The following is a 27,540-nucleotide window of genomic DNA, read 5'->3' on the forward strand; positions in this document are numbered from 1 at the left end:
TCTGCTTGAGCTGTCTGGCTGCTGGCTTTCCATGGTGGCTGAGGAGCTCACCCTCTTCAGGAGCTGCATCCAGAACTCCCTGACCTGGAGCTGAGCTTTAATCCTGCACTGGTGCCAGTCCCACCTGCACTGGAGAATTGGTTTGTGGTAAATCCCACAGGTGTGCCCAGGAAAAGGACAAGTTTTCTAAGGGATTCATCTTTCTCAGACAGTTCTGTGTGACCAGATCATTCCTCATCACTCAAAACAGGCTTGGAAGAGTCTGGGAGGGTTGTTTGGTGACAGAGTGCTCTGCTTGGAGCAGGGTGAGGCTCAAGTCAACCTGGTCACAGAATCCTGGAATGGTTTGGGTTGGGAGGGATCTTAAAACTCATCCAGTTCCACCCCTTGCCATGGTTAGGGACACCTTCCACTACCCTAGGTTGCTCCAAGCCTTGTCCAGCCTGGCCTTGGACACTTCCAGCTTCTCTGGGCTCCCTGTTCCAGGGCCTCCCCACCTGAGGTTCTGGTGGTAGAGTGGATACTAAAACCCTTTAGTAATCAAAAGTCTCCATGAAATGCACCCCATGACACCCCGATGGAGCTGTTGTTATTATTTTTAGAGACAACCATAAATGGCAGCTGTCCCAGCTCTTTCTAATACTCATGATTTCCTGAAATCCCCCCTCCCCCTTCTATTTTTTTTAAATTTTTTTTTTCTTTCTTTTTTTTTTTTTTTTTTTGCAGGAGCCTCGATGTCTGGATTGGATTCAACGATTTTGCAAGCTCTGGAGCGCAGCAGAGAGGGGAAGGATTTAATCTGGAGAGCTGTCAGAACTGGCTGCCAGGAGAACCCCATCCCTCCAACGCTGACCACTGCGTGAGGATGGGCCCCACGGGCCAGTGCAACACAGACCTGTGCATGGCCAAGCACAGCTACGTCTGCGAGTACAAACCACAAGGTGGGCTCTGCTTGCCCTGCTGGCACCCAGGCTGGGCAGGTGTCCCCTCACTGGCACTGGTGTGGAAAAAGAGGGATGCATGGAGAAGCTCCTCCAGGGCATCGGATGAGTGTGACTTGCAATAATATTCCCAAAGCCAACTTCCAGAGACCCAACTTCAGCCCAAAAGGAAGAATTTGGCTAACTCAAATCTTTGCCATGAGCAGAAGGAGACAGAGGAGCAAAGTTCTGAGGCAAAGCACTGGAAATAGCTTTTCCCTCTTATTTGAGCAATTTCTGCTTCTGCCAGGATCTGGGGCCGTGGTGCTGCCTGGTGTCCTTCATTGTGTGTTTTGGGAGATGTTGGGGTGGCTCAAAAGTTGTTCAGGTGAGGTGTGATGTGCAGGTTTGTGGTTATTCAGATTTCCAAATCTTCCATGCTGGTGTAGGAAGTAAGAAAGAGAGGTAGAATGGACATGAAACAAGGGAAAAGATTTTTATGAGAAGGAAATGCCATGGCCAGAGAGGGCACTGGCCTGGTCAGAGGGGCAGCAGCAGCTGCCCAGTCCCCAGAGAGCCACCAGTGTTTGCCACTGCTGGAATCCAGCTGGTCATGGCCACATTTCCCAAGAAGTCCAGGGGCACAGGGTAGTCAGAAATTCCAAGCAAATCATTAGTTGTTGGAAGGGAGAATTACTTGCACAGTTCCTAGAAGTCAAAATTGCTGAACGTTGTGTATGAAAATGTTATTTGTGCTGGTGGAGAAAGAAATCAAGGCACCTGTAAGGAGAAAGAAGGTACAGGGTTATGGAGCTCCTGCTTTCCTGAGTGGTCCAAGCCCTGCTGCAGCTTCACAGGTTGGAGGGAATGGCCTCAGGTCCTGCTGAGTCTCACAGGCTTTGTTCCAATATTTCCTTTGCCAACAGGAGTTCTCCTCAACGCTGAAAACTTCTTTGAGGGAGACGCTGAGTTTGCCACACACGAGGCTGTGAGGAATGTGAGCGAGGCTGTGCTGGCAGATCCGTGGCAGGCTGAGGAGGTGAGAGGGGTTTTCTCATCCTGCTGCTGCCCAGGGAGCCCTGGGGACACGGGCAGGTGAGAGCCATGTGTGTTCTGCAGGTGCTGGAGTTCCCAGAGCTGGCCTTCAGGCACCAGGGGTTCCTCACTGCCCTGGAGTTTGTGACACAGGAGCTGCACCAGCCCGTCCAAGTGAGGTTCCAGGTGTACAGACTGATGGATGGAGAAGGTGAGGCTTCTCCTCAATGCCTGTGGGGTTGCTGGAGGTGACACCATCAAACTGGGGCTGGCCTTGTGGCCCCTCTGCTCCTCTGACCCTTAAAGGCTCAGAAGTTCGATTCTGGTTTTTGAGGAGATCAAAGTGCAGGTTCCACAGCCTTAGAGAAGTGGTTATCCTGGAGAAAATAATAGAGGGAGAAACCTCTCTCAGTGCATGAGGAGAATGTGAGTGTAAGGAACATGTGGAGGAGCTCATTAATCTTCTGAGCTGTACTTTTTACTTTGTGAAGACACATGTCAAATGGGAATGTGTTCTGGTCCATCTGGCCCCACAGGTTAACAAGGAAGAACATTTTCCTGAGCCCATTTCTTCCTGATGGATGAGATAATCTTAAAAGCCTTTTATTCCTTGTACAACAGCTCAACAGTCACAGTTTTGGCAACAATTAATTCTGCAGCAGAATGTTTGTTGTAGCCGCAGGGTTGGCTGGTTACAAAAGGACCTTTTTTGACACTGACAAGCTGATACTTTGACATGGAAACATTAACTTCAGAAAAGTTGCTTAATGTGTTTTCAATGTCAAGGCCAGCTCTTGCTTTCACTTGGACTGGCTTTTGCTGGAGCACAGATGCTTTCAGAGTGCAAATTGGTACGTTCCCGCTGGAAAAGAGACAACTTTGGGTTTAATGATCTTGGTGGATTTTTCCAGTAAAACAGGACATTTATGTAGCAGCAGGATGTGCTGCAGTTGCAGCTTTTACTAGGAGTGGAGCCATCATCAAAGTGGAAAAAATGGTGGATTTGGAGCAGAGAAGTGCATTTGTAGTGTTACTCACCAGAGTGGCGATCACTGATTTCTCTTTCACTTCTCCAGACTTCCAGGAGGAGAACAATGCTACAGAACCATTCCCCAGTGCTCAGGATGATGGGAACTGGACACTGCTGGAATGTCCTCCTGGTTTCCAGTGGTGCCCTTTGACGAATTTGTGCTCATCCCACAACAACTGCTGCAATGGGACCGAGTGTGCCAAGAGTTCCTTTGGCAGCAGCCCTGCCCCTGGGTCCCTGCAGCCCAACCACAGCCAGCCCAGCTATGAGCTCCTCAAGGAGTTCCTCTTCATGGTACCAGCTGGCCCCTCTTCCCAGTATCAGGTCAGTGTATACTGCTGTAACCAGTGGGTGGCTGGGGCAGTTTTATCCTGAGGGCTTTGGGTAATTTTGGGTTGTTCCCATGTGGCAGATGGAGGCACTGGAGTCCATTGGAATGAAAGGATGTGCCCAGTATCACACAGGCCACAGGCTCCCTTCAGTCTCTTGGGGTCTTGGAAGGTGTCCTGCCCCTGGCAGGGGGTGGAACAGATGGGCTTGAAGGTCCCTTCCCACCCAAACCATTCCATGTTTCCATGACAAGGCTGTGCAGATTCCACGGGCTTTTCCCAATGGATTAACAAAGTGGAGATGGAGCATAAAGCTGGTTTCTCTGTTGGCACATTTGATTCACAGAGGCCGAGGAGGGCGGAGTGGTGAAAGGTCTCCCTGTGCTGTGTTGGTATCTGCACCTTTTCTGTTGGTTCCCACCTGGCAGGAAATCCAGCATTTTGCCTGGGCAGGAGTTGGGTGCTGACCACTCTTAACGTGAGGCATTAATCAGAAACCCTTTCCTGTCTCTGTAGGTCACATTCAGAAAAGAAAACATCTTTGTCAGGGCCGGGGACGTTTTCAGCATCCAGCACAACGCAGGCTCGGGCTCGTTCCTCCAGTGCCACCCCAGTGCCACCTCCCTGGACAGAAGGAACATGTCTGAGCTGGCACTGAGCCTGTCCCAGGGATCCTCCTGGACAAACAGCACCGTGTGCTCTGTGCGGGTGCGCTACGCCGAGGAGCAGCTGGTGCCAGTGCTCAGCCCCCACAACGCAGGGCTGGAGCACCCCGGGCACTACAGGGTCCGTGCCAGCGTGGCCAACGGGCTCTTCAGTGCCAACCTGTCCTGCAGCTTCCGCGTGGCCTCCCGCGTGTCCGGCCTGCGTGTCATCCACCCCGCCCCCCAGGGCTCCAGGGTCTACCTGCCCACCAACCACACCACGCTGCTGGTCAAGCTGTCCTCGGGGGTCAACGCCACGGCCAGCTGGCTGGGGGACAACCGCAGTGTCCCCTTCGTGGCCACCTGTCCGGCAGCCCTGGCCCAGCTGTGTGCCAGGGAGAACAACGACACCTGGTTTGCCGTGGTGCAGCTGGGCAGCCTTGGCGAGGGTGTCAGCACCCACGTGCTCGTTGCAGAGAACTCGGTGAGCTCCCAGAACATCACGGTCACGGTGAAGGTGGAGGAGCCCATCCGTGGGCTGAGGGCCACCCCCGACCCCGAGAGCAGAGTCCTGCTGAACACACGGGTGGTGAGTGTTTGCTGCTCTCTGTCCCTCGTGGGTTGAACCCTTTCCCTGTAGCTGTCAGGGTGTGTTTGCCCTGGGGGCAGTGGGGCAGGGGAGCTCTGCTTGCTGCTCAGCTGCCAGTCTGTGCTGCCCGCGCTGCTGCAGGCACAGCATGTGGCACCAGCACTGGTGCTCTCCAGCAGGAAGGCAGCTCAACTGCACGGCCCCCCCGGGTCCCCCAAGGTCCTGTGAGGGAACACTGCCTGTCCAGTTCCCCAGGACACCAGAGGCATTAGGAAAGGGCAGTATTTACCTTGTTTTGCCTTATCCAGGCAGTCGTTCCTTGAGGTGTTTAGATTTGCTCTGCTAAATCCTTTTATCAGCTGGCTGAAGCTGTAGAGATGTTTCACCCCTCCAAGTCTTGAGTTCCTCTGGTGTTTGCAGTCTTGTTTTTTCCAGTCCCCCATCCCCAGAGCCACAGCCCTGGGAAGCTGCTCAGTACCTGCCCCAAATGCTCTGTACAAGCTCTGGCTGCTTCTGGCAGATCCTGTGCCTGCACCTCTCGGTCTCACCCTTCCTGCTGCCACAGGCTGCTCAGGAGGCACTGTTGGAGTGAGGAGGGACCTGCCCTGTCCAACCCCTTCAGTCTTTGGGTCAGGCACCATCCCTGGACCAGGGTCAGAGGCTCAGCTTTCAGGTGTACCTAAAACCAGGCTGTTTCTGCAGGAAAGATTTCAGAAGATTTTTTTAGTCAGCAAGAGGGACCTGATCACAAGAGCAGAGTGCTGGGCTGTAGGAGCAGGGAGTGTGGGTTCTGCTCCCAGCTCTGCTGGAGATTTATGGAGTCAGGGTCTGCATTTCTCCATCAGCAGCAGAGCCACAAATGATCTGTCACCTCTGTGCCATGCTTTGAGGACACTGCTGGTGTGGGAGCCTCCCCGTCTGGCTCTGCTCCCTCTCCAGTTCAGCTGGAGATCTCCTGGGAAGTGCTGGGCATGTTTTTCTCTTGCACTAGTGTGAAATGTTCTCGTGCCTTTCAGAGCTACATCCCTGTGATGGAGGCTGGGTCAGATGTGACTTTCCGATGGACAGTAGATGATAAGCCATCTTTCACTTTTTACAATGTTGTCTTCAACGTTATCTACCAAAGCCCAGCTGTGTACAAGCTTTCGGTAAGCCAAGGCCTTTCCCATGACACCATTTCACCCCTGGGTTTCCATCTCATCCCACAGACTCCTCAGGAAAAGCAGCAGGGAGAGTTGAGTTGAGGTTTTCACTGTGCTTGTCTGCTGTTTCTCACTGAGCTGCTCTTGCAAATGCAAGTAGTTTCTTCTGCTCTTACATTGCTGTGCTGTGTTCCTCCTCTTGCTTTCTCTTCTCTTCTCTTCTCTTCTCTTCTCTTCTCTTCTCTTCTCTTCTCTTCTCTTCTCTTCTCTTCTCTTCTCTTCTCTTCTCTTCTCTTCTCTTCTCTTCTCTTCTCTTCTCTTCTCTTCTCTTCTCTTCTCTTCTCTTCTCTTCTCTTCTCCAAGTTCCCCTTTCTTTCACGGAGTGTCTGTGTTTCCCCCTCCTCCCCAGCAGGAATTAGCAGGGAGCTCCTGCTCTGCAGGCAGGAAATCTGGATTCAGAACCTGGCAGAGTCAGGATGCACCATAAGACTTCCACAGGCAGGACAAAGCTTCTCCCATGGGCCCCTGTGTTCTCTGTCCTGTTTTCTTACTCCTGGTGCAGACTGGAACGTTATGGTTCTGCCATGGCCCCTGAAGGATGGAGCAGAGTCTGGGCCAAGGGAGCTGTCTGTTGTGGAACAGGAGCTGATCTCTGGCCAGAAAATCTTTGTGTGCCCTGCCTTGCAGAGTCTGCTCTGCTCCAAGGTGCTGGAGCTGCTCTCAGGGTGACTCTTGGCCTCCTGAGCAGGCCCCAGCCCAGTCCCGTGGCCACGCTCGCACTAATTTGCTTGGTGCAGCACTAATTTGCTTGGTGCAGCACTAATTTGCTGGGTGCAGCACTAGTTTGCTGGATGAAGCTCTGTGCTGAGAGCCTGGGCTGCTTTCACTTGCAGAGCTGCCAAGGTGCCATTAGCCTGGGGGGCTCTGGGTTCAGTGCAGCACGTCCACAGAAGCCCAGACATGAGCCTCTCTTACCTGCTGGGGCAGGAGGGTTTGTCACCTATGTGTTTGAGGGACCCCTCTGCCAGCAGCTCAGCTCTCCTGCAGGTGAGAAGGTGAAGATGCTGTCAGTATTACATGCCTAGAAAATAATGAGGATTCTGCTCTACTTCTGTCATGTCTCTTCAGTCTCTTGAGTCCCTTTTCCTCCTCTGCCCAGCCTTGCTCTCCCTCCCTGTGCCAACCACACCAGGATCCTGGAGCTGCACTTGTGTGTGCTTAGTTCTGTGAGCCTCTTCCATCCCTGCTCTGTGCTTGAAGCCACTTTTCTGCCACTCTCCTGAGGAAATTGGGTGGCTCTTGTCCCCTTGGTGGCATCAGGTGCCTACAGGGCACATCGGAGCAGGCGAAGGGGCAGCTGGCAAGTTCAGAGCAAGAGGAGCCTCAGGATGAGAAGCTCCTCTCCTCTCCCTTGCTGTAGCCCCAGCCCTTCCTTGGACTGGCAGTAGTGGTGAACATGTGGCCACTCTGTCTGCCCTGACCTGCTCACCTGCCTGGTGGTGCTTCTTCAGTCCAGCAAAGCCCCACTCTGAGGGCAGCAAGAGGACCCCAAACCCATTTTTGTTCTTCCCAGCTCACCGCCTCCAACCATGTCAGCAACTTCACGGTCAACTACAACGTGACGGTGGAGATGATGAACAGGATGAGGAACCTGAGCGTGGTGGGTGCCCTGCCAGTGCTGCCCCAGAACAGCAGCGTGGAGTTCAGTGCCAGGGTTCACGTGGACTCGGCTGTGGAGGCTCTGTTCCTGTGAGTCCTTTGCTGCTTGCCCAAACTTAGGATCTCTCTGTCCACGTCTTACCTTGCCTGCACAGTTTCTCTTCCCTGGTCCATCTCTGCTGCTGTTTAGTTAATGTGAAATCCCTGTGAGAGGGGGGTCAGTCATACACCTGTAATTCAGGCTGAAATCCTTTTCATTTAAAGTGTTATAACACTGCTTTAATTTGGGTTCTTCCTCTTCTTACCAGTGCTGTGCTCCTCTCAGCACAGCTGCTGCTTTGATACTTGCCACAGCCCTCACCTGAAAGACAAGCCAGGATTCCTCTGGGATTTCTGGGATTCTCCTGTTGGGCAGTGTAAGATGGTTTGCCTGTTTCTCCAGGTGGGATTTTGGAGATGGTGTCCAGGAGACATACCTGTTCAAACCTCCCTACAACAAGTCTTTCCTTGTTCCTGATCCTAATGTCCATGAGGTTGTCATTGAGCACAATGTTTCACACATCTACCAAGACCCAGGTATGCTCAACAAGGTTCTGTGGGGAAGAAGAGACTCAGGCATTTTTGGTATGAGGAGTGTACAAGGCACCTTCCAGAAAAAGTAGGGCTAGGAAATCATTGCCCGATTGCTGAGCAAACAGCTGGAGTGACTGGAAGTTTCCAGCACTTGACATCCTCTCTAACTCTGTTTCCCAGGGAAGTTTGACCATGCTGTAAGAAGCAGGTCCACCACACTCAGCCCCTTTTGAGCAGTCTCAGCAGAAGGATGAGGGGCAGGCAAGCACTGGGCTGGTGGGAGGGGTGGGCAGCAGCAAAGGTCTGTTCTGTGGCTGAGCAGGAAGAAGATCTTTTCTCTCTACCCATTGGACTGGCTCCTTTCTTGGGGTTTGGTCCCCATACACACAACTTGGTGTAATTCCTGCTGGTCCTGGGCTGGAGCAGGGCAGCCCAGAGTGTGCACAGCCCAGGAGCAGAGTGTCCCCTGCAGCCCCTGTCACCCCACCACAGCACTGAGGAGCTGTTGACAGGCATATCCTCACCCTGCCCTTTTTCTGCTCTCTCCCAATGCAGGAGAATATGCCCTGATGGTTGTTGTGTCCAACCAGTATGAGAACCTCACCCACCTGAGCCCAGTTCACGTCCACAGTTACCTGATAGACGTGAAGGTGGAGGCAGAGGAGGATGTTTTGGTCGTGGGCCGGCCGGTGACCTTCCGAGCCACTCCCGCGCCGTCCCCGTACGGCGTCGTGTACACCTGGGACTTCGGGGATGGCTCCTCGCTGCTCACAGAGATCCAGCCCACAGTGACCTACAGCTACCCCCACAGAGGGGTGTACAACGTCACCGTGACAGCCAACAACACCGTGAGCAGCGTGGAGGCCGTGGAGAGCTACCAGGTGTTCGAGGAGATAACGGGGCTCTGCATCTCCGCCGATGAGGCCGCGGAGCAGGGAGCAGCCGTCACCATCAACGCTTCCGTGCAGACTGGGGACAGCATCACCTGGACATTTGACATGGGGGATGGGACAGTGCTCAGGAGTCACGTGCCGGTGGTGGAACACGTCTACGTTAAGGACATCAACTGCACGGTGAATGTGACAGCTGTGAATCCTGTGAACTCTGTCTCCCAGGCGGTTCCTGTGCGGATATTTGTCCTGGAAGTACTCAAAATAGAGCCTACTTCTTGCATCCTGGAGCACCCGGACGTGCAGCTCACCGCTTATGTGACGGGGAATCCTGCAGAGTACATCTTTGACTGGACTTTTGGAGATGGCTCATCCAATGTCACTGTCAGCGGGGACCCTGTGGTGATGCACAACTTCACCCGGAGTGGGACATTCCCGCTCTCCCTGACCCTCTCCAGCAGCTTTAACAAGGCTCACTATTTCACCAGTGTCTGTGTGGAGCCAGAGATCCTCAACGTCACCCTCCTCCCTTCCAAGCACTTTGTGAGGCTCGGGGAAGAGGCCTCCTTCCAGGTCAGTGCCCTGCCTCCCTACCAGTACCGCTACCGCTGGGATTTTGGCAACAACGAGTCCACCAGGTCGAGTGGGACTGAAGTGAGCTACACCTACAAGAACACAGGGGTCTTCCTGGTCACAGTGACCGTCTCCAACAATGTCTCTTTCAACAACGACACGGCGTTTGTGGAGGTACAGGAGCCAGTTGGGGTAGCAAAGATTGAGTATAACGGGACAGACGTTCTGGAGCTGAGCCAGATCTACCTGTTCTCTGCCAGCATGAATGGAACCAAAGTGACTTACTGCTGGGACTTTGGGGATGGCACTGTCCAGCCTGGGCAAGTGGCCACCCACTCCTACAACAGCACAGGCCATTACAGCATTACAGTGGTGGGGCAGAACGACGTGAGCTCCAACGAGACCACCATTGACATCACTGTGAAGCGGCGGCTCTTCGGCCTGACTGTCAATGCCAGCAGGACAGTGGTGCCACTGAATGGGTCAGTGAGCTTTGTAGCCACCCTGGTGACTGGCACTGCCATCCGCTACTCGTGGATCCTCTGCGATCGCTGCACTCCCATCCAAGGCTCCTCCACCATTTCCTACACCTTCCGCTCCGTGGGCACCTTCAACGTCATCGTGACAGCTGAGAATAAGATCAGCTCGCTGCAGGACAGCATCTATGTCTATGTCCTGGAGCAGATTGAGGGCCTGCAGGTGGTCAGCCCCGACCTGGTGGAGGACATGTATTTCCCAACTAACAAAACACTCCATTTGCAGGCTGTGGTGAGAGAGGGCACAAACATTTCCTACAGCTGGGTGGTCCAACGGGATGGCAATGCTGTGCAGTCCTTCACTGGGAAAACCTTCCCCTTGAGCATCCTGGAAGCTGGGAACTACACTGTCTACCTGAAGGCCACCAACATGCTGGGCTGTACCACTGCTAACAGGACACTGGAGTTCATTGAAAGCCTTGGTGTCCTAAAGCCCTACGCCTTCCCCAGCCCAGCTGCTATTAATGCCTCTGTGAACATAAGTGCCACCATAACCAGTGGCACTGGTGTCACGTACGTGTGGTACCTGGAGGATGGCTCCTCTCCTGTCACCTCTGAACCCTTCATTATACACTCCTTCCAAAGCCCTGGAATGATTGAGGTCATCGTTGGAGCGGAAAACAAGCTGAATTCAACCAATGCCACTGTTTCTGTCTGTGTGGAGGAGGTCATCGAAGGGCTGAGTATAGGGACAGCAGAGCTGGACTGTAGGTACGTCTCCTCGGGCTCCACGGTGGTCTTTGAGGGAGAGCTGCAGAGGGGGACTGAAGTGACCTGGCTGTGGCAGGTACCAAATGGCACACTGAGTGGCCAGTCCGTGGCAGTCACATTCCCCGTGGCTGGGTTGTACACCGTCCATCTGAACGCATCCAACGACATCAGCTGGGCTCTGGCCAGCAGGAACATCTCAGTGCTGGACAGGATTCAAGGTCTGGAAGTTATCACCAGCAAGAAGGTGGTGGAGCCGGGGGAGCAGGTCACCTTTGAGATCAGGATGCTGTCAGGTACCTCTGTGAGTTACCTGGTGAGCATTAGTGGGGACTACTCCGTGGTGCTCAACGGCTCCAGGTACAGCCATGAGTTCACCAAGAGCGGCGATTACCTGGTGACCGTGACCGTGCAGAACCAGATCAGCATCGCCCATGCCCAGGTGCTCATCTCTGTCCTGGAGCCCATCCAGGATGTCAGGCTCCTGAACTGCTGTGAGGAGGGCATTCCCACGGGCACGGAGAAGAGCTTCAGTGCCCACGTGGGCAGCGGCTCCCGCGTGTCCTTCTCCTGGCAGTTCTGCCTGTGGAAGGAGCGAGGCCGGTCCGTGGTTGCTGCCTCAGGAGAGAGTGTTTCCTATGCTCCAGAAGCTTCAGGGCTGCTGGAGATCCACCTCACTGCCTTCAATGACTTGGGAAGTGTCAACATCACCAGAACCATACAGGTGCAGGACCCCATAGTCCAGGTGTCCCTCAGTGCCACCAATGCCTTTGTCAACAGGACGGCGCTGTTTGAAGCTGTGGTGGTGCCCAGCAGCAGGAGCGTTGAGTTCTTGTGGAGCTTTGGGGATGGCTCTTCCACTCAAACCACCAGGGTTGCAGTGGCCAACTATTCTTACCTGAGCCCTGGTGATTACCTGGTGGAGGTGAATGCCACCAATCTCATCAGCTTCTTCATAGCCCAGCTCACTGTCACAGTCAAAGTCCTGGAGTGCGAGGAGCCTGAGGTGGAGCTGGCCCTGCCACCCCAGGTGGTTATGAAGAGATCCCAGAGGAATTACCTGGAGGCACAGATTGACCTCCGAGGGTGCATCAAGTACCAGACAGAGCACCTGTGGGAGATCTACCGAGCCCCCAGCTGCATGAACTTGGATGACTCCAGCAGGATCCGGCTGCCGAACGTCGATGTCAACAGGCCCCAGCTGGTTATCCCGAAGCTCGGCCTGGAAGTTGGGAACTATTGTTTCATGTTCATTGTCTCCTTTGGAGACACCCCGCTGTCCAAGAGCATCTTTGCCAATGTGACTGTGATCCCGAGCAAGCTGGTCCCAATCATTGATGGGGGGTCCTACCGTGTCTGGTCCAAAACTCAGGACTTAATCTTGGATGGGGAGAAATCCTACGATCCCAACTTGGATGATGGGGAACAGACCCCGTTGTTGTACGAGTGGTCCTGCACATCCTCCTCCAAGGTAAGAGCAGCCTTGCACAGCCAGAGGAACCATTTGGGAGCTCCAGCTCCACCACAAACGTGTTCAGGGTGAAACAGTGTCAAGGGAAGCGTTTGTGAGCATCTTTAACAGAGCTGCTCTGGAAGGAGCGTTGCAAAGGTTCAGTTCCCAGCTCAGGTTGATGATACAGAAATTGGTGTGAGGTGTGGTGCAGTGCAGTGTCCCTGGGCAAGGGAGAAGGGCTGGCTCTGGAAGGGGGACGTGGGCATTGCTGCATACCTGACTCTGGTTCCTGGTGTCAGTGCTGCTGCTTCCATGCACTGAGGGTGTTACGGAGCTGCTGATGCAGTCTGGGAGCTCAGGGCTCTGGTCCCTCTCCCAGGAGCAGTTAAATGTCTCTAATGCCATCACAGGACAAAGTTAGACTTTGAAGTGGTCAAGTGATCTCAGCTTGTGGTCACTGTCTTCACGTGCTGAAGTGATCTGACCCTGCACTGATGGAAGGGCAAGGGAGACCTGAAATCCTGATGGGAATCCACCTCAGCAGCATTTTTGGTTGAACGTGGAACTCCTTTGCTTGTACAGTGTCATGTTTTCTAGCTTGGTCTCAAATGTGAAGTGTGTGTGGGGATTGGACCTTTTGGTTTAACGTGAGTTTTTTGTGTTGCTTGGCAATGTTCATGGGGTATTTAATGAAGAATTAATTGCTGTAAACGACAAATTTGAAACTCAGATGAAATACTGGAGTATTCCAGCTACTGTTTACTAACCTGAAGAGTAGGATAATATGTTTTATTGTCCACACACGCCCTGTTTATCCCACCCCAGTGGTGGCACTGCACAGCAAGGTCTGTGACAGTGACTCTGTGTGGACCTGAATGTTTTGGCTGTGGACTAACCCGATGTGCACCCGTACCAAGGAGGGTTTGAAAGTTCTTTTCTCCTTGCAAGCAGAGCTCGGCTGCAGGGTGCTCTCTGAATTTCAGTGCCAAGGAAGGAATTGTCACAATTTCCAAAGCTCTGTTAGAGGCAGATGTGGAGTACACGTTCGACCTCACCGTCAGGAAGGAAGGGATGAGTCCCGAGGCCACCAACCAAACCGTACGTACCAATCACAGCTGGCACCTTCTCTGCTTGGCACTGCCACCTCTGAGGCACAGTCATGGGATGGTTGAGTTGGAAGGACATTAAAGATCATCCAGTGCCACCCTCTGCCATGGGCAGGGACGTCTTCCACTGTCCCAGGGTGCTCCCAGCCCTGTCCAACCTGGCCTGGGGTACTGTCAGGATCCAGGGGCAGCCACAGCTTCTCTGGCACCCTGTGCCAGGGCCTTCTCACCCTCACAGGGAAGAATTAATCCCTTTTCCCAAGGAAATTTCTATGGGAGAAAGGAAACTTCCTTTCCTGCTGTTTTGCAGTCCCAACTCTTCCCATGCCACAGGCTCTTCCCTCGTTTTACCCTGAGAACTTCCAGGGCTCAATTTTACTGTCAGCAGTTCCTCTCTTCACACCTTCCAAGTTCTTTTAGGGGAGGATGTTTTTTCAGTGCACCTTGTTTTTGTCCCACGGATCCCAACGCCGAGAGCACCCGCGCAGTTCATGTCAGGAGCATCCATCGTGGTGCAGTTGGCAATTGGAGATGGAAGTGGAAACTCTTACAGCCTGGGTTCGAAACCAGAGCTGCAGGATGAAAAGAAAAAAAAAATGAAATTGATAGTCTTTCAAGGACATTCCGTACTATCTGGTTTCCATGCAGGAGCACAAAACAATGCTTCCAGTGTGGCAGGAAATCTGCAAATACTGGCGGGATGGATGGGGCTCCAGCTTGGTGCTGGGAAATATTTATCCCCTTTTAAGAGTCTGCCATGTTAAACAATGTCTTCATTACTGCCTTGAATTCATAATACTCATTATGCCAGGACAGAGGGCTCAGTCCAGTGCTGGACAAGCCCATTTCCTCAGGGATTGAAGGAATTTAGACAGAATTTAGGGAGTCAGAGTTCAACTGCTGTTGTGTCTGAGCCACTGGTGTCTCTGGAGCTCTGTGAGTGCTCTGCCAGGAAGGTGTGGTGCATGTCTGGAGATGTGCACTAAAATTCCAGCTGAAAGCCTGGAACAGCGTGCTGCTCCCTGGAAAAGGTGGTTCTTCCATCTCTACCTGACAGCACAAGCAGAGTTTGCTGGCAATTCAGCACCAGGGACCAGAGGGACATTTCAGAAGTAATTTATGGTGTTAAAAAGTATAAATAAATCAAACCAGAATGACCTAGGTCTGCCCAGCTTGGCGTTGGGTGGCTCTTGCAAATCATTGACAGAACTGGGAAGTGTTTTAGCAGAGATGCAGCTTAAATTTGACCCCAAATCCTTTGGGAATTCCTTCCTGCTGTTTCTTAGCACAGACTGGGCTGGTGCAGAGCAATTCCTCCCTGCAGCACCAGGTGCTGGGGTGTGTCCTTACCTCTTAGGTGTCTGTGTTTTGGTGTCAGACCTTCTGACAGAGCCTCTTGCCTTCCCAGGTGTTCATCAAGAGGGGAGGAGTCCCTATTGTGTCCCTGGAGTGTGTTTCCTGCAAGGCTCAGTCTGTCTACGAGGTCAGCAAGAGCTCCTATGTGTACCTGGAGGGCACCTGCCAGAACTGTCACAACGACTCCAAGCTTGGGGTAAAGGCACAAGGCTTTGCTTCACTTTCGGGGGGCTCTGGGAGAAGGGGTAGGCAGAGGGGTGGAAAGAGAAGTGGAGTCCTTGGCCCTAAATTGCCATAGAGACCAGGAGATGAAAGCAATCCCTGGCCAGCAGCAGTGGCAGGTGGGTCTGCCTGAGTCCTTGTGGGGTCATTTCTAAGCCAAAGCCATGATGAGTGACCAGGTCTTTCCACACAAAAGCCACTTTTTTTTCCCCTATAAGAGATCTGTAAAGTGTGTTTTCTCCCTGCTGGTTGGCATTTTGCCCATAATTCTGGTGGTTCAGGCAGAGGTGGTTCAGGCTCTCCTCTTGTGCCCTTCTCTAATTCCAGCTTCCACTGCAGCCTGGGGAGTGAAGCAGGTCTCAGAAGTGGAAGTCCTGTTGCTCCCAGCAAGCCCAGCATGTCCTTGCCTGGCATTTTCTGTCTGGTTATCTCACTGTTTCTCCTGTTATCACAATTGTAGGTTTGTGCTATTAACAGTAACCACCCAGGCCATGTTCAGCTTCAGGCACATAAAACAGTATCCCATGGAGACTCCACCAGTCCTTCATTTATTTCCTGTGTTTTGTACTCTGTATTATGAAATATTCTGTTGGAGGGGTGATGTAATCCCAGAAACTAAAGTAGATCTCACAGTGGAAATATTCCCACCAGACATTTTGGAAAGGTTCCAGTTCTTGTTGCTGTAGCACACAAGACTAAAGCTGAATTATCAACTGCAAATTTGGCAGACGCTCCCACTAGAAATCTGTTACTTTTTATAAAAGACTCAATCTGAAAACATTTTAAGGACATAACTTCAGCTTTAAACCAAACTTCTCCTGTCTTTCCCCTGACCATCCCTGCAGAGGTGGGCAGCTCACAGCTTTAAGAACAAGTCCCTCATCCTGGACAAAACAACCACGTCCACCGGCGACACGGGGATGAACCTGGTGCTGAGGCAAGGAGCCCTGAGGGATGGAGAGGGCTACACCTTCACCCTGCACATCACAGACCTCACCACGGGGGAGGAAGGCTTTGCCTCCATCGACCTGCTGCCCAACCAGCCCCCCGTGGGGGGGTCCTGCCGCCTGTCCCCCGAGGGACCCCTCAAGGCACTGCTGACCAAGGTGCACTTCGAGTGTGCAGGTGAGAGCACCTGCCAGCCCTCCTGCTCCTCATTACCAGCAGATGTTCACCCCAAACTCCTGCTCCTGGGCAGGGTTGGGCTCAGCAGTGCTTTGGACCGTGAGCTGCTTTGTGTGTGCCTGAATTGTGGAGCTCTCAAACAGCCAGGCAGGCAGCTGGAAAATTTCTTAACTCATGTAGGTGAATGGTGATATCCAGGAGTTCTTGTGGAATGGACTGGGTATTTCAGTGCAGGAAGAAGAAGATGGTACCCCAAACTGAGTCACAGTATGTGGGAAGAATCAAAAGACAAAGCAGAGAGGCTGTCTCTGCAGTGTGGGCTGGGTGTTCCCACCAGAGCCACCTTCCCAACCAGCTGCAGAGACAGCAGCAGTGAGCCCAGCTTTGGAGAAGTGGCCTGGCTGATGTCCCGTAGCCTTGGGCCAAGGACTAAGTGCCTCTGGAAACCAGATTTCCCCAAATGATCAGTGGTAGAGATTAGAGTGTTTTGTGCACAGTGCTGGGAAGCCACGCTGGGAGGGGATGAACCCTGCTGCTTCCAGGGGGCTGGGCACCAGACTGGGGGAGCAGCAGAAACCTGTTCAGGGTGATGTGTTTGTAACTTTGGTATGTTTTGAGCTATCCAGAATAATGCTGGAATCAATTCCTCTTTGGAATGGTGGGAATTTCAGCTCCTAGTGGTTGTTTTTAAGCTGAAGTGACAGACTCGGGACACAGTGGCAGTAGCAGCACCTTCACTGGGGCTCACTGGCAAACACAATGATTTTCCCAACTGCCCAGCTCCCATGAAACTCCCCGTAATTCCTGGGAGCTCCAAGGAAACCTGTGCAGGTTTTATCCCAGACCCAGTTGTTCCTGAGGTGCTGAACTGCTGGAGGGCTGAGCGTCTGTCTAAAGTCAGGCCTTGCAGGGCTTGTACAAAAGCTTTTGTCAGTGCTGTTCCCAGTCCCAGTAGAGTTATCCCCCCTTTTTATTTTGATTATGAATTTTTCATAATCCCTTTAAATGTCACAGAACCCAAACACCCAAGGAGAAACTCCTAAACATCACAAAAATTCAGAGAGAACCAAGGCACCCATCCAGCCTGATGGGAGTCCTTGAGCTGTCCTCATTCTGGGGACAGTCTGCCAGAGCAGGGCACCCTGGCTGGGACAGCAGCAGGGGCAGCTCCATAGAACCATTAGAGAATCCTGGAATGGTTTGGGTTGCAAGGGTCTTTAAACATCATCTTGTCCCTTGCCAGGGACACCTCCCACTAATCCAGACCCCAAACCCCATCCATGCTGCAGGGCTGAGCAGGGTGGGACTCCCCAAGGGGAGGGAAGTGGCAGTGCCAGCTCCTTTGGGGCAGTGTCTGCAGCTCCCCCGGGCCCTGTCAGAGCCTGCTGGGGTTTCCTTGCAGGCTGGAGGGACACGGAGGATGAGGAGGGGCCACTGGTGTACATCCTGCTGGCCTCACGCCGTCGCCCTGGCCACTTCCACGAGTTCTGTGTCTACAAGGGCAGCAGGGCTGAGCACGGAGCCTTCCTCCCCCCTGGCTTCCACGAGAGTGGCTTCCAGGTGTCCGTGGCTGTGCTGGTACAGGACCAGCTGGGAGCCACCGTGGTGGCTGTGAACAGGTAAGAGACTCCTGGCAGGCTGGGCTGTCCCCCAGCACCCTGTCCAGCCCCCAATTCCCAAATCCCAGTGGCTTGGCCAGTGAGTCCCTATGCTGATCCTGGGTGAAGGGGTTGACTCCTGGAAGAGGCAGGAAAGGGAGGGAAGACTCAGCAGAAGTGCACACAGAGAATTCCAAGCTTTTGTGGATTATTGCTTGAGGGGGAGGTTTTCCTGCTTTCATAGACTCATGGAATTGTTAAGTGGGAAAAGACTCCTGGGATCACAGAGTCGAAGGCTGCAGGTCCCTGGTGTTCCTCATGCAAATGGGGCACCAGGGCAGCAGCAGAGCTGCCTTTGTGGGTCACCCACCTGCCTCTCCTCCTCTCCCTTCCCAGCCCAGTCTGCACCTCACCCAAATAAATCCCTGTTTCCTTGCAGCTCCATGGAAATTGGCCTCCCCGAGGGGTTCCCCAGCCTCTCGCACTGGCTCTACAATCAGACTGACACCGTGCTCCAGGGCTTGGTGAAACAAGGGGACCCTCAGCAGGTCATTGAGTACTCCCTGGCCCTCATCACCATCTTAAATGAGGTAACGCAGCTCGTTCTGCCCAAGAGGGGCCTCTAGAAGTCCTTGCAATCTCCAGGAGAATTTTTGGGCCAGATTTTTGTACAATGATCTCTTTAGGCAGGGTTGGAATTCAGGGCTATATTCCTGCTCCCCTGACCAGAAAGAGGCTGCTGCACACCTGGAAACCAGGCAGGAAATAATCCCCCTGAGCACAGGCACCCTGCTTAGCTGGATGAGGACTGCACTCCAGGTACTAGTTATCTGCTGAGTGCCAGGCTGTTAAGATAATTGCTTGGAGAGCAGAAGTGAAATTGAGGAAGTTCTGCTGGAAAACCAGCTCATTAGATCCCTCTGGGGAGAAGCAGAGACAGGAGATGTGTAGTGCAGGGAACAGGTGACTCCAGCTCAGCTCAGCAGCCTCTGGAACTGCCCTTCACTCTGTTATTTTTCACTCCACCTCCCTCAACTCTTGCTGTTTTATTTCCCACCCCTAGTACGAGCGATCCATGCTGCTGGAACCTGAGGCTGGGCATGAATTCGAGCTCCGGACCTGGACTCGTAACAACATCACAGAGACCCTGAACTCCCTGAAGGTGAACACGGTGGATGACATCCAGCAGATCTCAGCTGCCCTGGCACAGTGCACGGTATGGCCCCTGGCCCCACCTCTGAGCCTCCAGGTGCAGCTCAGCTGCCCCTCAGTCCTTGCTCTGCTTGCCTGGCTCTCTGCACACACAGAGGGGAGCAGGGATCACTTGCTGGCATTGTCATGGTTTCTGTGGTGATGTCCTGGGTGCTGCCAGCTCTGCCCCTGGGAACTCTGTGCTGCTCCTCTGGTGCCTGCCCTGGTTGGCAGCTGCAGGTGGAGGCTGCAGGAGAGGCCTCCCCAGGCTGGAGATTTGGGAAACTATGAAATGGTTTGGGTTGGAAAGGATCTTAAAGCTCATCCATTCCATCCCCTGCCATGTTTAGGGACACCTTCCACTATCCCAGGATGCTCCAAGCCCCGTCCAGCCTGGCCTTGGACACGTCCAGGGATCCAGGGGCAGCCACAGCTTCTCTGGCACCCTGTGCCCGGGCCTCCGCACCCTCACAGGAAGGAATTCCTTCCCAGTAGCTAACCTAATCAACCCTCTTTCAGCTTATAGCCATTCCCCATTGTCCTGGCCCTCCATCCCTTGTCCCAAGTCCCTTTCCAGCTCTCCTGGAGCTCCATGAGGCACTGGAAGGGGCTCTAAGGACTCCTCAGAGCCTTCTCTTTTCCAGGCTGGACATTCCAACTCTCCCAGAGAAGAGGGGCTCCAAAAACATTGTAATAAATTGCTGGGGGAGTCACAGAATCTGTGAGAACAGGCTGGGTTCCCATCAGGTTTAACACAAGTAGAGCTGCTTTGGGCCAGGGGCCAGTGCCCAGGTGTGATGCTCCTCCCAGCCCTGGTTCTGCCCTACAGGATGAGAAACTCCTCTGTGCTTTGCTGTGCTTCTCACTGGCAGCACTGTGATCCTGCCAGTTTGCACCCCCTATTCCCAGTGCTGGGGCTGGTGCCTGGTGGGTTTAGGAGGGAGGAGAGCCCAGTTACATCATGCACTTGTGCTTTGGTGCTCAGCCAAGCTGCTCTGGCTCCTCCTCCCACCCTCCCTAATCTTTCTTTTGGGGACTGGTCAGGTACCTTGGCCCTGGCTGAGCTTCCCCTGCAGCCAGGTCAGTGATGGGCAGGCACTGCATCCCACCCACAGAGTCCTGATCTGCTCCCTTCCCTACTTCTGAGCCTGCAAACCTCAAAAGTCCCTTCTTTCTGTTCCCCTCTGCCCGGGCTTTGGGGTTCTGCACATCCCATTCCATGCTGGTCCAGTTTGTTTCTGTCTCTCCCACCTCCTCCTGCCTCGTGACTTGATTTTGCTGTGGGAGCTTAGGTCTAGAAATAGAATTTTTATTCCATGGGAAAAGCTGACATTCTGTGATTACTCTGTGCTGGATTGAAAAGCTTAGGAAAACAGTACTCCAGAATTTCCCAAGTGGCTGAGACAAGTGGAGTTCACACATTCCTTTCCTGCACAAATGTCCATCAGAGCTGATACATTTTTGGTTTTACCTACAAGGGAGAGGAAAAATCAGAATTAGTTTCTTCTGGAGGGATAAAAAAGGAATTTTGGACTTCTTGGTCAATTCTCCTCCCTTAGTAGGAGCTGCCCTTGGGTGGTTCCTCCCCATAACCCAATGTCTTCCCCACCTTCCCGATTCCTGTCTCCGATCCACACAGTCGGTCCTGGCTTCTCAGAGCTTACAAATAAAGCAGAAAAGGGGGAATTTGAGACTTGCAGATGCTGTTTTGATTCTTCACCAAAACATATGGTGAATCACAGCTGAATCCTATGATGATTAAAAGAAAAAAGATGAATAAGAGCTAGGAACGGGGTTGTAACAGCTTCCATGTGTTGCCTCAGTCCCTCCCATCCAGCCCTCAAGAGTGCAGGAAGCTCCAGGCCATGGCTGGAACATTCTGTTTCTTGGACACATCTGGGAGCAGAGGGAGGGACATCCATCATGCCTGAGTGGCAGGATTCCTCCCACAGCCTTCAGAAGGATTTGTACACTGAAATGGATTCAGTTGGGGCTAAATCCTGCTTCCATTGGAGGTTGTGGAGAGGATGAAGGAATCCCATCGAGCTCTTCCTGGCTGGTTCCTGTGTGTGGTCCCAGAGGGGAGCTGTGCCTGATCCTTAGAGTGCACACCAGGGAACAGGAATTTAGAATCACAGAATCCTGGAATGGCTTCAGTTGGAAGGATCAGGTCGCTCCAACCTGGCCTTGAACAATTCCAGGGATGGAGCAGCCACAGCTTCTCTGGGCAACAATTTCCTCCCTTTATTCCTCTTCCCACCCCAAAAGCATTCTCTGCCTGCCTGTACGCTGGCACTTTGGAATGTCAGGGGAGGGAGATGGAAGAGTCTTGGAGACACAAACAAGTTGCTGGCCACTCTCAGTGTGAGCAGGGGAGGCTCTGCTGTCCCCTCCCCAGGGCTGGACAGAGCACAGGGCACTTCCAGAGTGAACAGGTCTCCTCAGGACAGAGCCAGCTGCGCTTTCCCTGGGATGTTCCTGCTGTGTCACAGCCTGGTCCCTTTGCAGGTGGTGAGCAAGGAGCTGGTGTGCAAGTCATGCCTGACACGGACCCTGAACAAGCTGGAGACCATGATGACCATTCTGCAAGGGGAGACCACCCAGGGCACGGTGACACCGACCGGCATCGCCGACAACATCCTCAACATCACAGGTGAGCTGTGTCCTGTGGCTGGGGCACGGGACCAGGCTCAGGGGCAGGAGCAGCCTGAGGGGAGCTTTCAGGCTCCTTCTGCCATTTGGGCTTTGGCCCAAGTTTTTAGGAAATTGCATCTGCCATTTGGAGTGTGGCATCCCAGCCCTCTCTTCTCCGTGTGCTTTTCCCAGGGCTGTCCTGGCTTTGGCAGCTGCTCTGTGCACATTTAAATCTGACAGTTGTTAATATAACTCATTAATACTCCTAATAAGCTCACTAATACTCCAGGGGATTCTCTTTTTAGTAAACAATGAGTAACAGCTATGGCTTCCAGATGCTTGTATTCCTGGTTGGAGTCCAAGGCGGCTGTCAAACCTCACTGGGGCATCTGGGAGCACTGGAAATTCCCCCCTGGGTGACCTTGTGGGAAGCAGAGACACCTTCTCTGCACACCTTCTTACCTCTGCTCTCCTTTCTGAGTGTTGTGCACCTCATAGTGCAAAAGCTTAGGAACGTATGTATGATTTATCCATTCCCTCCCTGTTTCCTGAGCTGTGGTTCTCTTCACTACACAGGAGGGAAATCAAGTGTGTTGTGGTTAAGTATTCCTCACCAAAGCTGGTAGATTAGACAGGCTGCAGGAACTGCTGACAGCTTTGCTTTTAGCTCTGGGCTATGAACACTCCAGTGGGGAACAGTGCAGAGGAGCAGTGAGAAGGCAGCAAGGAAAGCCTCGTCTGATTGCTTTGGGAAGGTGTCAGGTGTTCTCCTGGCTGTAGCAGTCATCCAGGCTACTTACCACTTCCTCTTCATTTTTCTCCTGCCAGGTGACCTAATCCACCTTGTCAATACAGTTTCACAAGAATCCAAGCCCCAGGAGCTGCTTGCTGAGTCCCACAATTTGCTGCTGGCTCCCAAAGCCTACAACCTGTCTTCCAGCCTGATGAGAATCCTCATGAAATCCCGGGTGCTGAATGAAGAGCCCCTCGAGCTGGTGGGAGGAGAAATTAAGGCCACAGGCAAGAGGTCTGACCCCTTTAACTTGCTCTGCTATGAAAACACACCAAACTGCCAGTTCTCCATCCCCCAGGCCTTCAACTCCACCCTTTCCAACCTGACGGATGTCATCCAAGTCATGTTCCAGGTGGACTCCAATCCTTTCCCTTTTGGGTACATCAGCAACTACACCGTGTCCACCAAGGTGGCCTCCATGGAGTTCCAGACACACAACGGGGTGCAGATCCCCATCGGGAGCCTGGACTCTGAGAAAGCCATCACTGTGATGGTCTCAAATAGCACAGAGCCCGAAAATCTCGTGGCTGGCACAGAGGTCATCGAGCCAAGAACGTCTGTGAACCTGATTGTGATCATGGAGAGCAACAACAGGGAAGCAGGACTGCACTTTCAGCTCACCTACAGAGTCCTCAATGGTAGGGCAGACAAATCCATCTCTCTGTTAGTCCTTCCTGTGGGAGAGGAGGGCTGGGTGTGAGGGATGACCAGTGTGGGAAGGGATGCTGGGTGTCAGCCGCAGGTTCCACACTGCATGGTCGAGGTTCTGGCTGTCCTGGACAATCTCCATGCCCAGTGTCATCCTTGCTTGTGGATTCTGACCTTGAGAAGCCTTTTGCTTTTCCCAGCCCTTCTGTTGAGCCACATTAGCCCTGACAGACCTTGTCCAGTCCCTCTCCCAGGCAGGCCCAGTGGTACTCAGTGCTCAGGGATCCTCTGAAGTGCACGTGAGGGAGCACAGTCTGGAGAAGCATCTCCCACAACTCTCTGCATTCCTTCTTCCCTGAGCCCCAGTGCTGTCAGCAGACCTGTGGTTGAGACTACCAGGGGTTTTTAAAGCCCTTTCTGTTCCTTCCCCACAGAGCATTACCTGGGCAGTGAGCCTGAGCCCTTCATCATGGCCTATCTCCATCATGAGCCTGAGCCCAACGAGCACAACTGCTCTGCCTCCAAGAGAATCAGCCTGGATGCCCTGGCTGGAAGTGACCACAAGCTCTATACCTTCTTCACCTCACCCAGGTAAGAGAAGCCTCCCTGGCAGTCACTGTCAGCCTCAGGCTGTGCTGTGGATGCATGTGAGGGGTGCTCAGGTGGTCTGGGGAGCCCCTGAGTATCTGCACAGATGAAGGGGGTAAATTACCCCATGTTCACTGGGCTTCTCCTTCTGAGGACATCCCTGCACCTGTGGCTGGAAGCTTCCCAGGGGCACACCTCCACCAGAACAGGGCTGGTGTCCCTTCAGGAAGTGGGGGAGTCATCTCCTTGCTCTTTTCTCTTCTCCAGAACGGATGAGCCCATCCAGAAATACTACCTGAACATCACCAACCACTTCAGCTGGTCAGCAGTGCAGGTGACCCTGGGGCTGTACACGTCCCTGTGCCAGTACTTCAGTGAGCAGGAGAAGCGCTGGAAGACAGAAGGAATTGTCCCCCTGGAGGAGACCAGGCCGGACCAGGCTGTGTGCTTGACCCAGCACCTCACAGCCTTTGGGGCCAGCCTGTTTGTGCCCCCAAATTCTGTCCAGTTCATCTTTCCCGTGAGTACAACAAAGCAGAGGCTGTGCAGTGCTGTCACACAGAGAACAGATTGTTGTCACCTGGAGCAAGGCCATAGGCTCCTGTTGGTTTCATGTCCAAGCTGGCACCAGTACAGGCATCTGGGAGCCTTTGGGAGGTGCAGATGGGCACAGCTCAGGTGAAGCTGTGTCCCCTGGTTGGGAATCCTGGCTTCAAACAGACTTTTGCAGATGGCTTTAGTCCCTGGCCTGGACACCTCGCACTGTGTTTCCCTCTTAGGGAGATGCCAAAGGTTCCTCCAGCTGTCACCCAGCACTGTTTGATCCCAGGCTGTCACACCTGCTCCCTGCTTCCCAGGGGCATCCAGCTCTGCCTCGCTGTGTCCCTGTGACCTGAGCAGCAGCAGGGAGCTCCTGGCAGCTGCTGCTGCTGGCAGCAGGAAGGAGGCAGGGAACGGGAACGAGAACGGGATCCTCCTGGGGTTGCCTTTCAACACTTTTCTCCTCTGCAGGCTCCAGGCCCGGGGCTGAACTACATCGTGCTGCTGACGTGTGCTGTGTGCTTTGTCACCTACTCGGTGGCAGCGCTGATCGTGCACAAGCTGGACATGATCGACATGAACCGCGTGGGGGTGATTCCCTTCTGTGGCAAGAACGGGATCTACAAATACGAGATCCTGGTGAAAACGGGCTGGGGCAGAGGATCAGGTGAGCCCTGAGCCTGGTTCCCAGGGGGACACCTCTAGTTCACCTCAGTTCATGTCATGCTGTGAATGTTCCCAACAGGGCCCAGAGCTGAGCTGCAGCTCCAGTCCAGGGTTTCCCACTGCGTTCCCAGATTTTATTGTGGGATAACGGGGCAGCTCAAAAGAATGGTTTGGGTTGGAAGGTTCTTCACAAACCTTCTGGTTCCAGACACCTGACATGAGCAGGGACACCTTCCACTAGCCCAGGCTGCTCCACCACTGGCTGTCGTGGTGGGACAAGCAATTGCTGCTGGAAGGAGCCACCCAAGAGAGAAATTCTCTCATCCTGCCTTCCCTGACTGGGCTGTGGTTGCAGAAGCAGAGATTGTTCCTCACTTCTGAGCCTCTCCTGCCCTGTGGGCCCTTTGGATGGATCGTTCTGCTGTCCTCCGGGATCCATCACTTTATTCTCAGTCTTTCCCAGCAGCAGACAGACGCAAAATTTGGCTTCTCTTCAAGGGCTGGGTTTGTGGATAGAGCTGTCACAGACAGGGCCGGGGAACAACTACACCTCAGGTGGGCTTCCCTGAGGGATCCCCTTCCCTCCCTGCAGGTACCACAGCCCACGTGGGCATTGCCCTGTATGGGGTGGAGAACAAAAGTGGCCACAGACACCTGGATGGGGACAACGCCTTCCACCGCAACAGCCTGGACGTGTTCCAGATCGCCACGGAGCGGAGCCTGGGCAGCGTCTGGCGCATCCGCATCTGGCACGACAACAAAGGTGGGACACGGAGGGACCACGGCCTGGGCATGGACAGGGGGAGCTGGCCCGTGCTGAACCACTGGATTGGGGTGTCAGGAAAGTTAATCCGCAGACACCGGAGGTTTATGTCCAAAAAGGAGGCAGAGGAGTCCTTTTGTTTTATTCAAATAAAGGGAGAGGCCGTGGGGCGTTCCGCTGGGGTCTCTCGAATTTTTGGAGCATGCAGCCTCCCTTTTTATCCTCATTTTCCTGCCACGTTTCCATCTCTCTTTCCCCATTGGCTGAGGTACTTGAGAGGTGCAGACTTCCCAGAACTCTTGATAGCTGAGATTCCCCTCTACTGTACAGCCCTCCCTTTTAATTTTTAATTCTTACGGAATTTATGGTTTTCCCCTATAGTTTCTTTCATCTTTCAATATCCAGTTTCATTTATCAGCAAACTTACAGTTTCTTTGTAAAGGCAAATATCTTTTTTTCCATTCATCAATCAGCGGGATCCTTCCCATTGTTTCTTTTATCTCTCAGTGCTGGTTTTATCTACCAGCAGACCCACAGCTTGTTTGTAAAGAAAAATTTGTTGTTCCTTTCAAGGGGGGATATGGAATCTCCCTCACGGACTGGCCAGGTCTGACACAGGGAATGCAACATGCTGTGCACTGTGACCATAAATGTCACCTCAGGGTGACCTGGCTGTGCCACGCTCCCCTCGTGGGTGTTGTGCAGTGCCTATCGATGACAGTCGTGTCACTGTCCCACTGACAGTGCTCGTGTGGCCCCCTCAGCTTTGGGGGCTCACACAGGGAATGTGTGCCATGAAATAATTCCTTTGTCTCCCCCTGTTCAGGCCTGAGCCCCTCGTGGTACCTGCAGCATGTCATTGTGAGGGACCTGCAGAGCAGCAAGAGTTATTTCTTCCTGGTGAACGACTGGCTGTCGGTGGAGAGCGAGGACAACGATGGCCTGGTGGAGAGGGAGGTGTTTGCTGCCAGTGAGTGCCCCACATCCCCTGGGTCCTACTCACCCCTGCTCCCTCCTTTTCTCCAGGCTGAGCTCCCTCAGCCACTCCTGGTGCTCCAGCCCCTTCCCTAGCTCTGTTCCCTTCTCTGGACATGCTCCAGCACCTCCATGTCTTTCTTCTTGTGAGGTTCCCAGAACTGACCCCAGGATTGGAGGTTCCTCAGCAGTGCCCTGCACAAGGGATAGGCACTGCCCTGGGGCTGTGGCCACACTGCTTTGGTACGAGCCAGGTGCCACTGGCCTCTTGCCCACCTGGACACAGCTGGGCTCATGTTCAGCCCCTGTCACCCCCAGATCCTTTCTGCTGGGCAGCTTCTCCAGCCACTCATCCTCAGCCCTGGAGCACTGCATGAGGAGGGACCCTATGGATGGAGTGTGGACACTCTGGAGTTCCTGGGACAGATGTGGCTGGCTCAGCCAGGTCCCCACAGTGCTGCAGCCACCCTGAGTCTGTCACTTTGTCCCCAGGTGAGAGCGAGCTGAGGAGCTTCTGGCGGATCTTCGTGGCAGAGCTGCAGCGTGGGTTCTTTGAGAAGCACGTGTGGCTGTCTCTGTGGGACCGCCCGCCCCGCTCCCGCTTCACCCGAGTCCAGAGGGCCACCTGCTGCTGCCTCCTCATCTTCCTCTTCCTCTGCGCCAACGCTGTGTGGTACGGCGTGGTGGGCAGTGTCCACTTCAGGTGTGTCCATGGTGTGGTGGGCAGTGTCCACTTCAGGTGTGAAAAGGATTTGATGGGCAGTGTCCACCTCAGGTGTGTCCCCAGCCAGTCCTACCCTGCTTGGGGCTCTCCTGCGTGTCCCACTGGGACAGGACACATCTTCCAGTCACTGGGAAGAGATTGGTTGTGCCTTGAGTCTGTCCTCTCCATTTTAAGGAGTCTGGGACCACAGCATGGACAACAGATGACCAAGGACAGTCTGATTTTGGTTTTCAGGCTGATTTTCTCCTCTGCACACGTGGAATTCCTGATTCTGCACTTTTGTCTCCTGCTTGCTTACCTGGGCACCCCAAATGCTCCTGCTGACACCTGTCTCTGATCCCTCTTGCTCCCCTGCAGCAACGTGGCCGTTTCCAGCCTGATCCCTGTCAGTGTGGACACGGTGGCTGTTGGCCTGGTGTCCAGTGTGGTGGTTTACCCTCTCTACCTGGTCATTTTATTTCTCTTCCGGATGGCTCGTGGCAAGGTAAGGAGGGGGAATGGTTGCAGGCTGCTCAGATGGGTGGGAGGCT

General features: G+C 53.6%; 1 protein-coding gene across 1 annotated transcript in view; it reads left to right on the forward strand.

Annotated features, from left to right (window-relative positions):
* Nucleotides 1–27,540, forward strand: part of PKD1 (polycystin 1, transient receptor potential channel interacting) — a 74,154-nt gene that overhangs the window by 37,402 nt on the left and 9,212 nt on the right. Inside the window, exons 7-30 of the mRNA XM_062503302.1 lie at nt 727–941; nt 1,847–1,959; nt 2,040–2,166; nt 3,032–3,309; nt 3,831–4,547; nt 5,564–5,695; nt 7,263–7,438; nt 7,791–7,924; nt 8,477–12,099; nt 13,033–13,179; nt 14,596–14,739; nt 15,611–15,890; nt 17,293–17,509; nt 17,928–18,078; nt 18,552–18,704; nt 21,188–21,332; nt 22,142–22,744; nt 23,189–23,345; nt 23,610–23,862; nt 24,354–24,549; nt 25,141–25,311; nt 26,138–26,281; nt 26,779–26,989; nt 27,368–27,494. Of these exons, the coding sequence (XP_062359286.1) occupies nt 727–941; nt 1,847–1,959; nt 2,040–2,166; nt 3,032–3,309; nt 3,831–4,547; nt 5,564–5,695; nt 7,263–7,438; nt 7,791–7,924; nt 8,477–12,099; nt 13,033–13,179; nt 14,596–14,739; nt 15,611–15,890; nt 17,293–17,509; nt 17,928–18,078; nt 18,552–18,704; nt 21,188–21,332; nt 22,142–22,744; nt 23,189–23,345; nt 23,610–23,862; nt 24,354–24,549; nt 25,141–25,311; nt 26,138–26,281; nt 26,779–26,989; nt 27,368–27,494 (8,614 nt within the window). The remainder of the gene's footprint in view (nt 1–726; nt 942–1,846; nt 1,960–2,039; nt 2,167–3,031; nt 3,310–3,830; nt 4,548–5,563; nt 5,696–7,262; nt 7,439–7,790; nt 7,925–8,476; nt 12,100–13,032; nt 13,180–14,595; nt 14,740–15,610; nt 15,891–17,292; nt 17,510–17,927; nt 18,079–18,551; nt 18,705–21,187; nt 21,333–22,141; nt 22,745–23,188; nt 23,346–23,609; nt 23,863–24,353; nt 24,550–25,140; nt 25,312–26,137; nt 26,282–26,778; nt 26,990–27,367; nt 27,495–27,540) is intronic.

This window comes from Cinclus cinclus, chromosome 16, assembly GCF_963662255.1.
Source record: "Cinclus cinclus chromosome 16, bCinCin1.1, whole genome shotgun sequence".
Taxonomy (NCBI): Eukaryota; Metazoa; Chordata; class Aves; order Passeriformes; family Cinclidae; genus Cinclus; species Cinclus cinclus.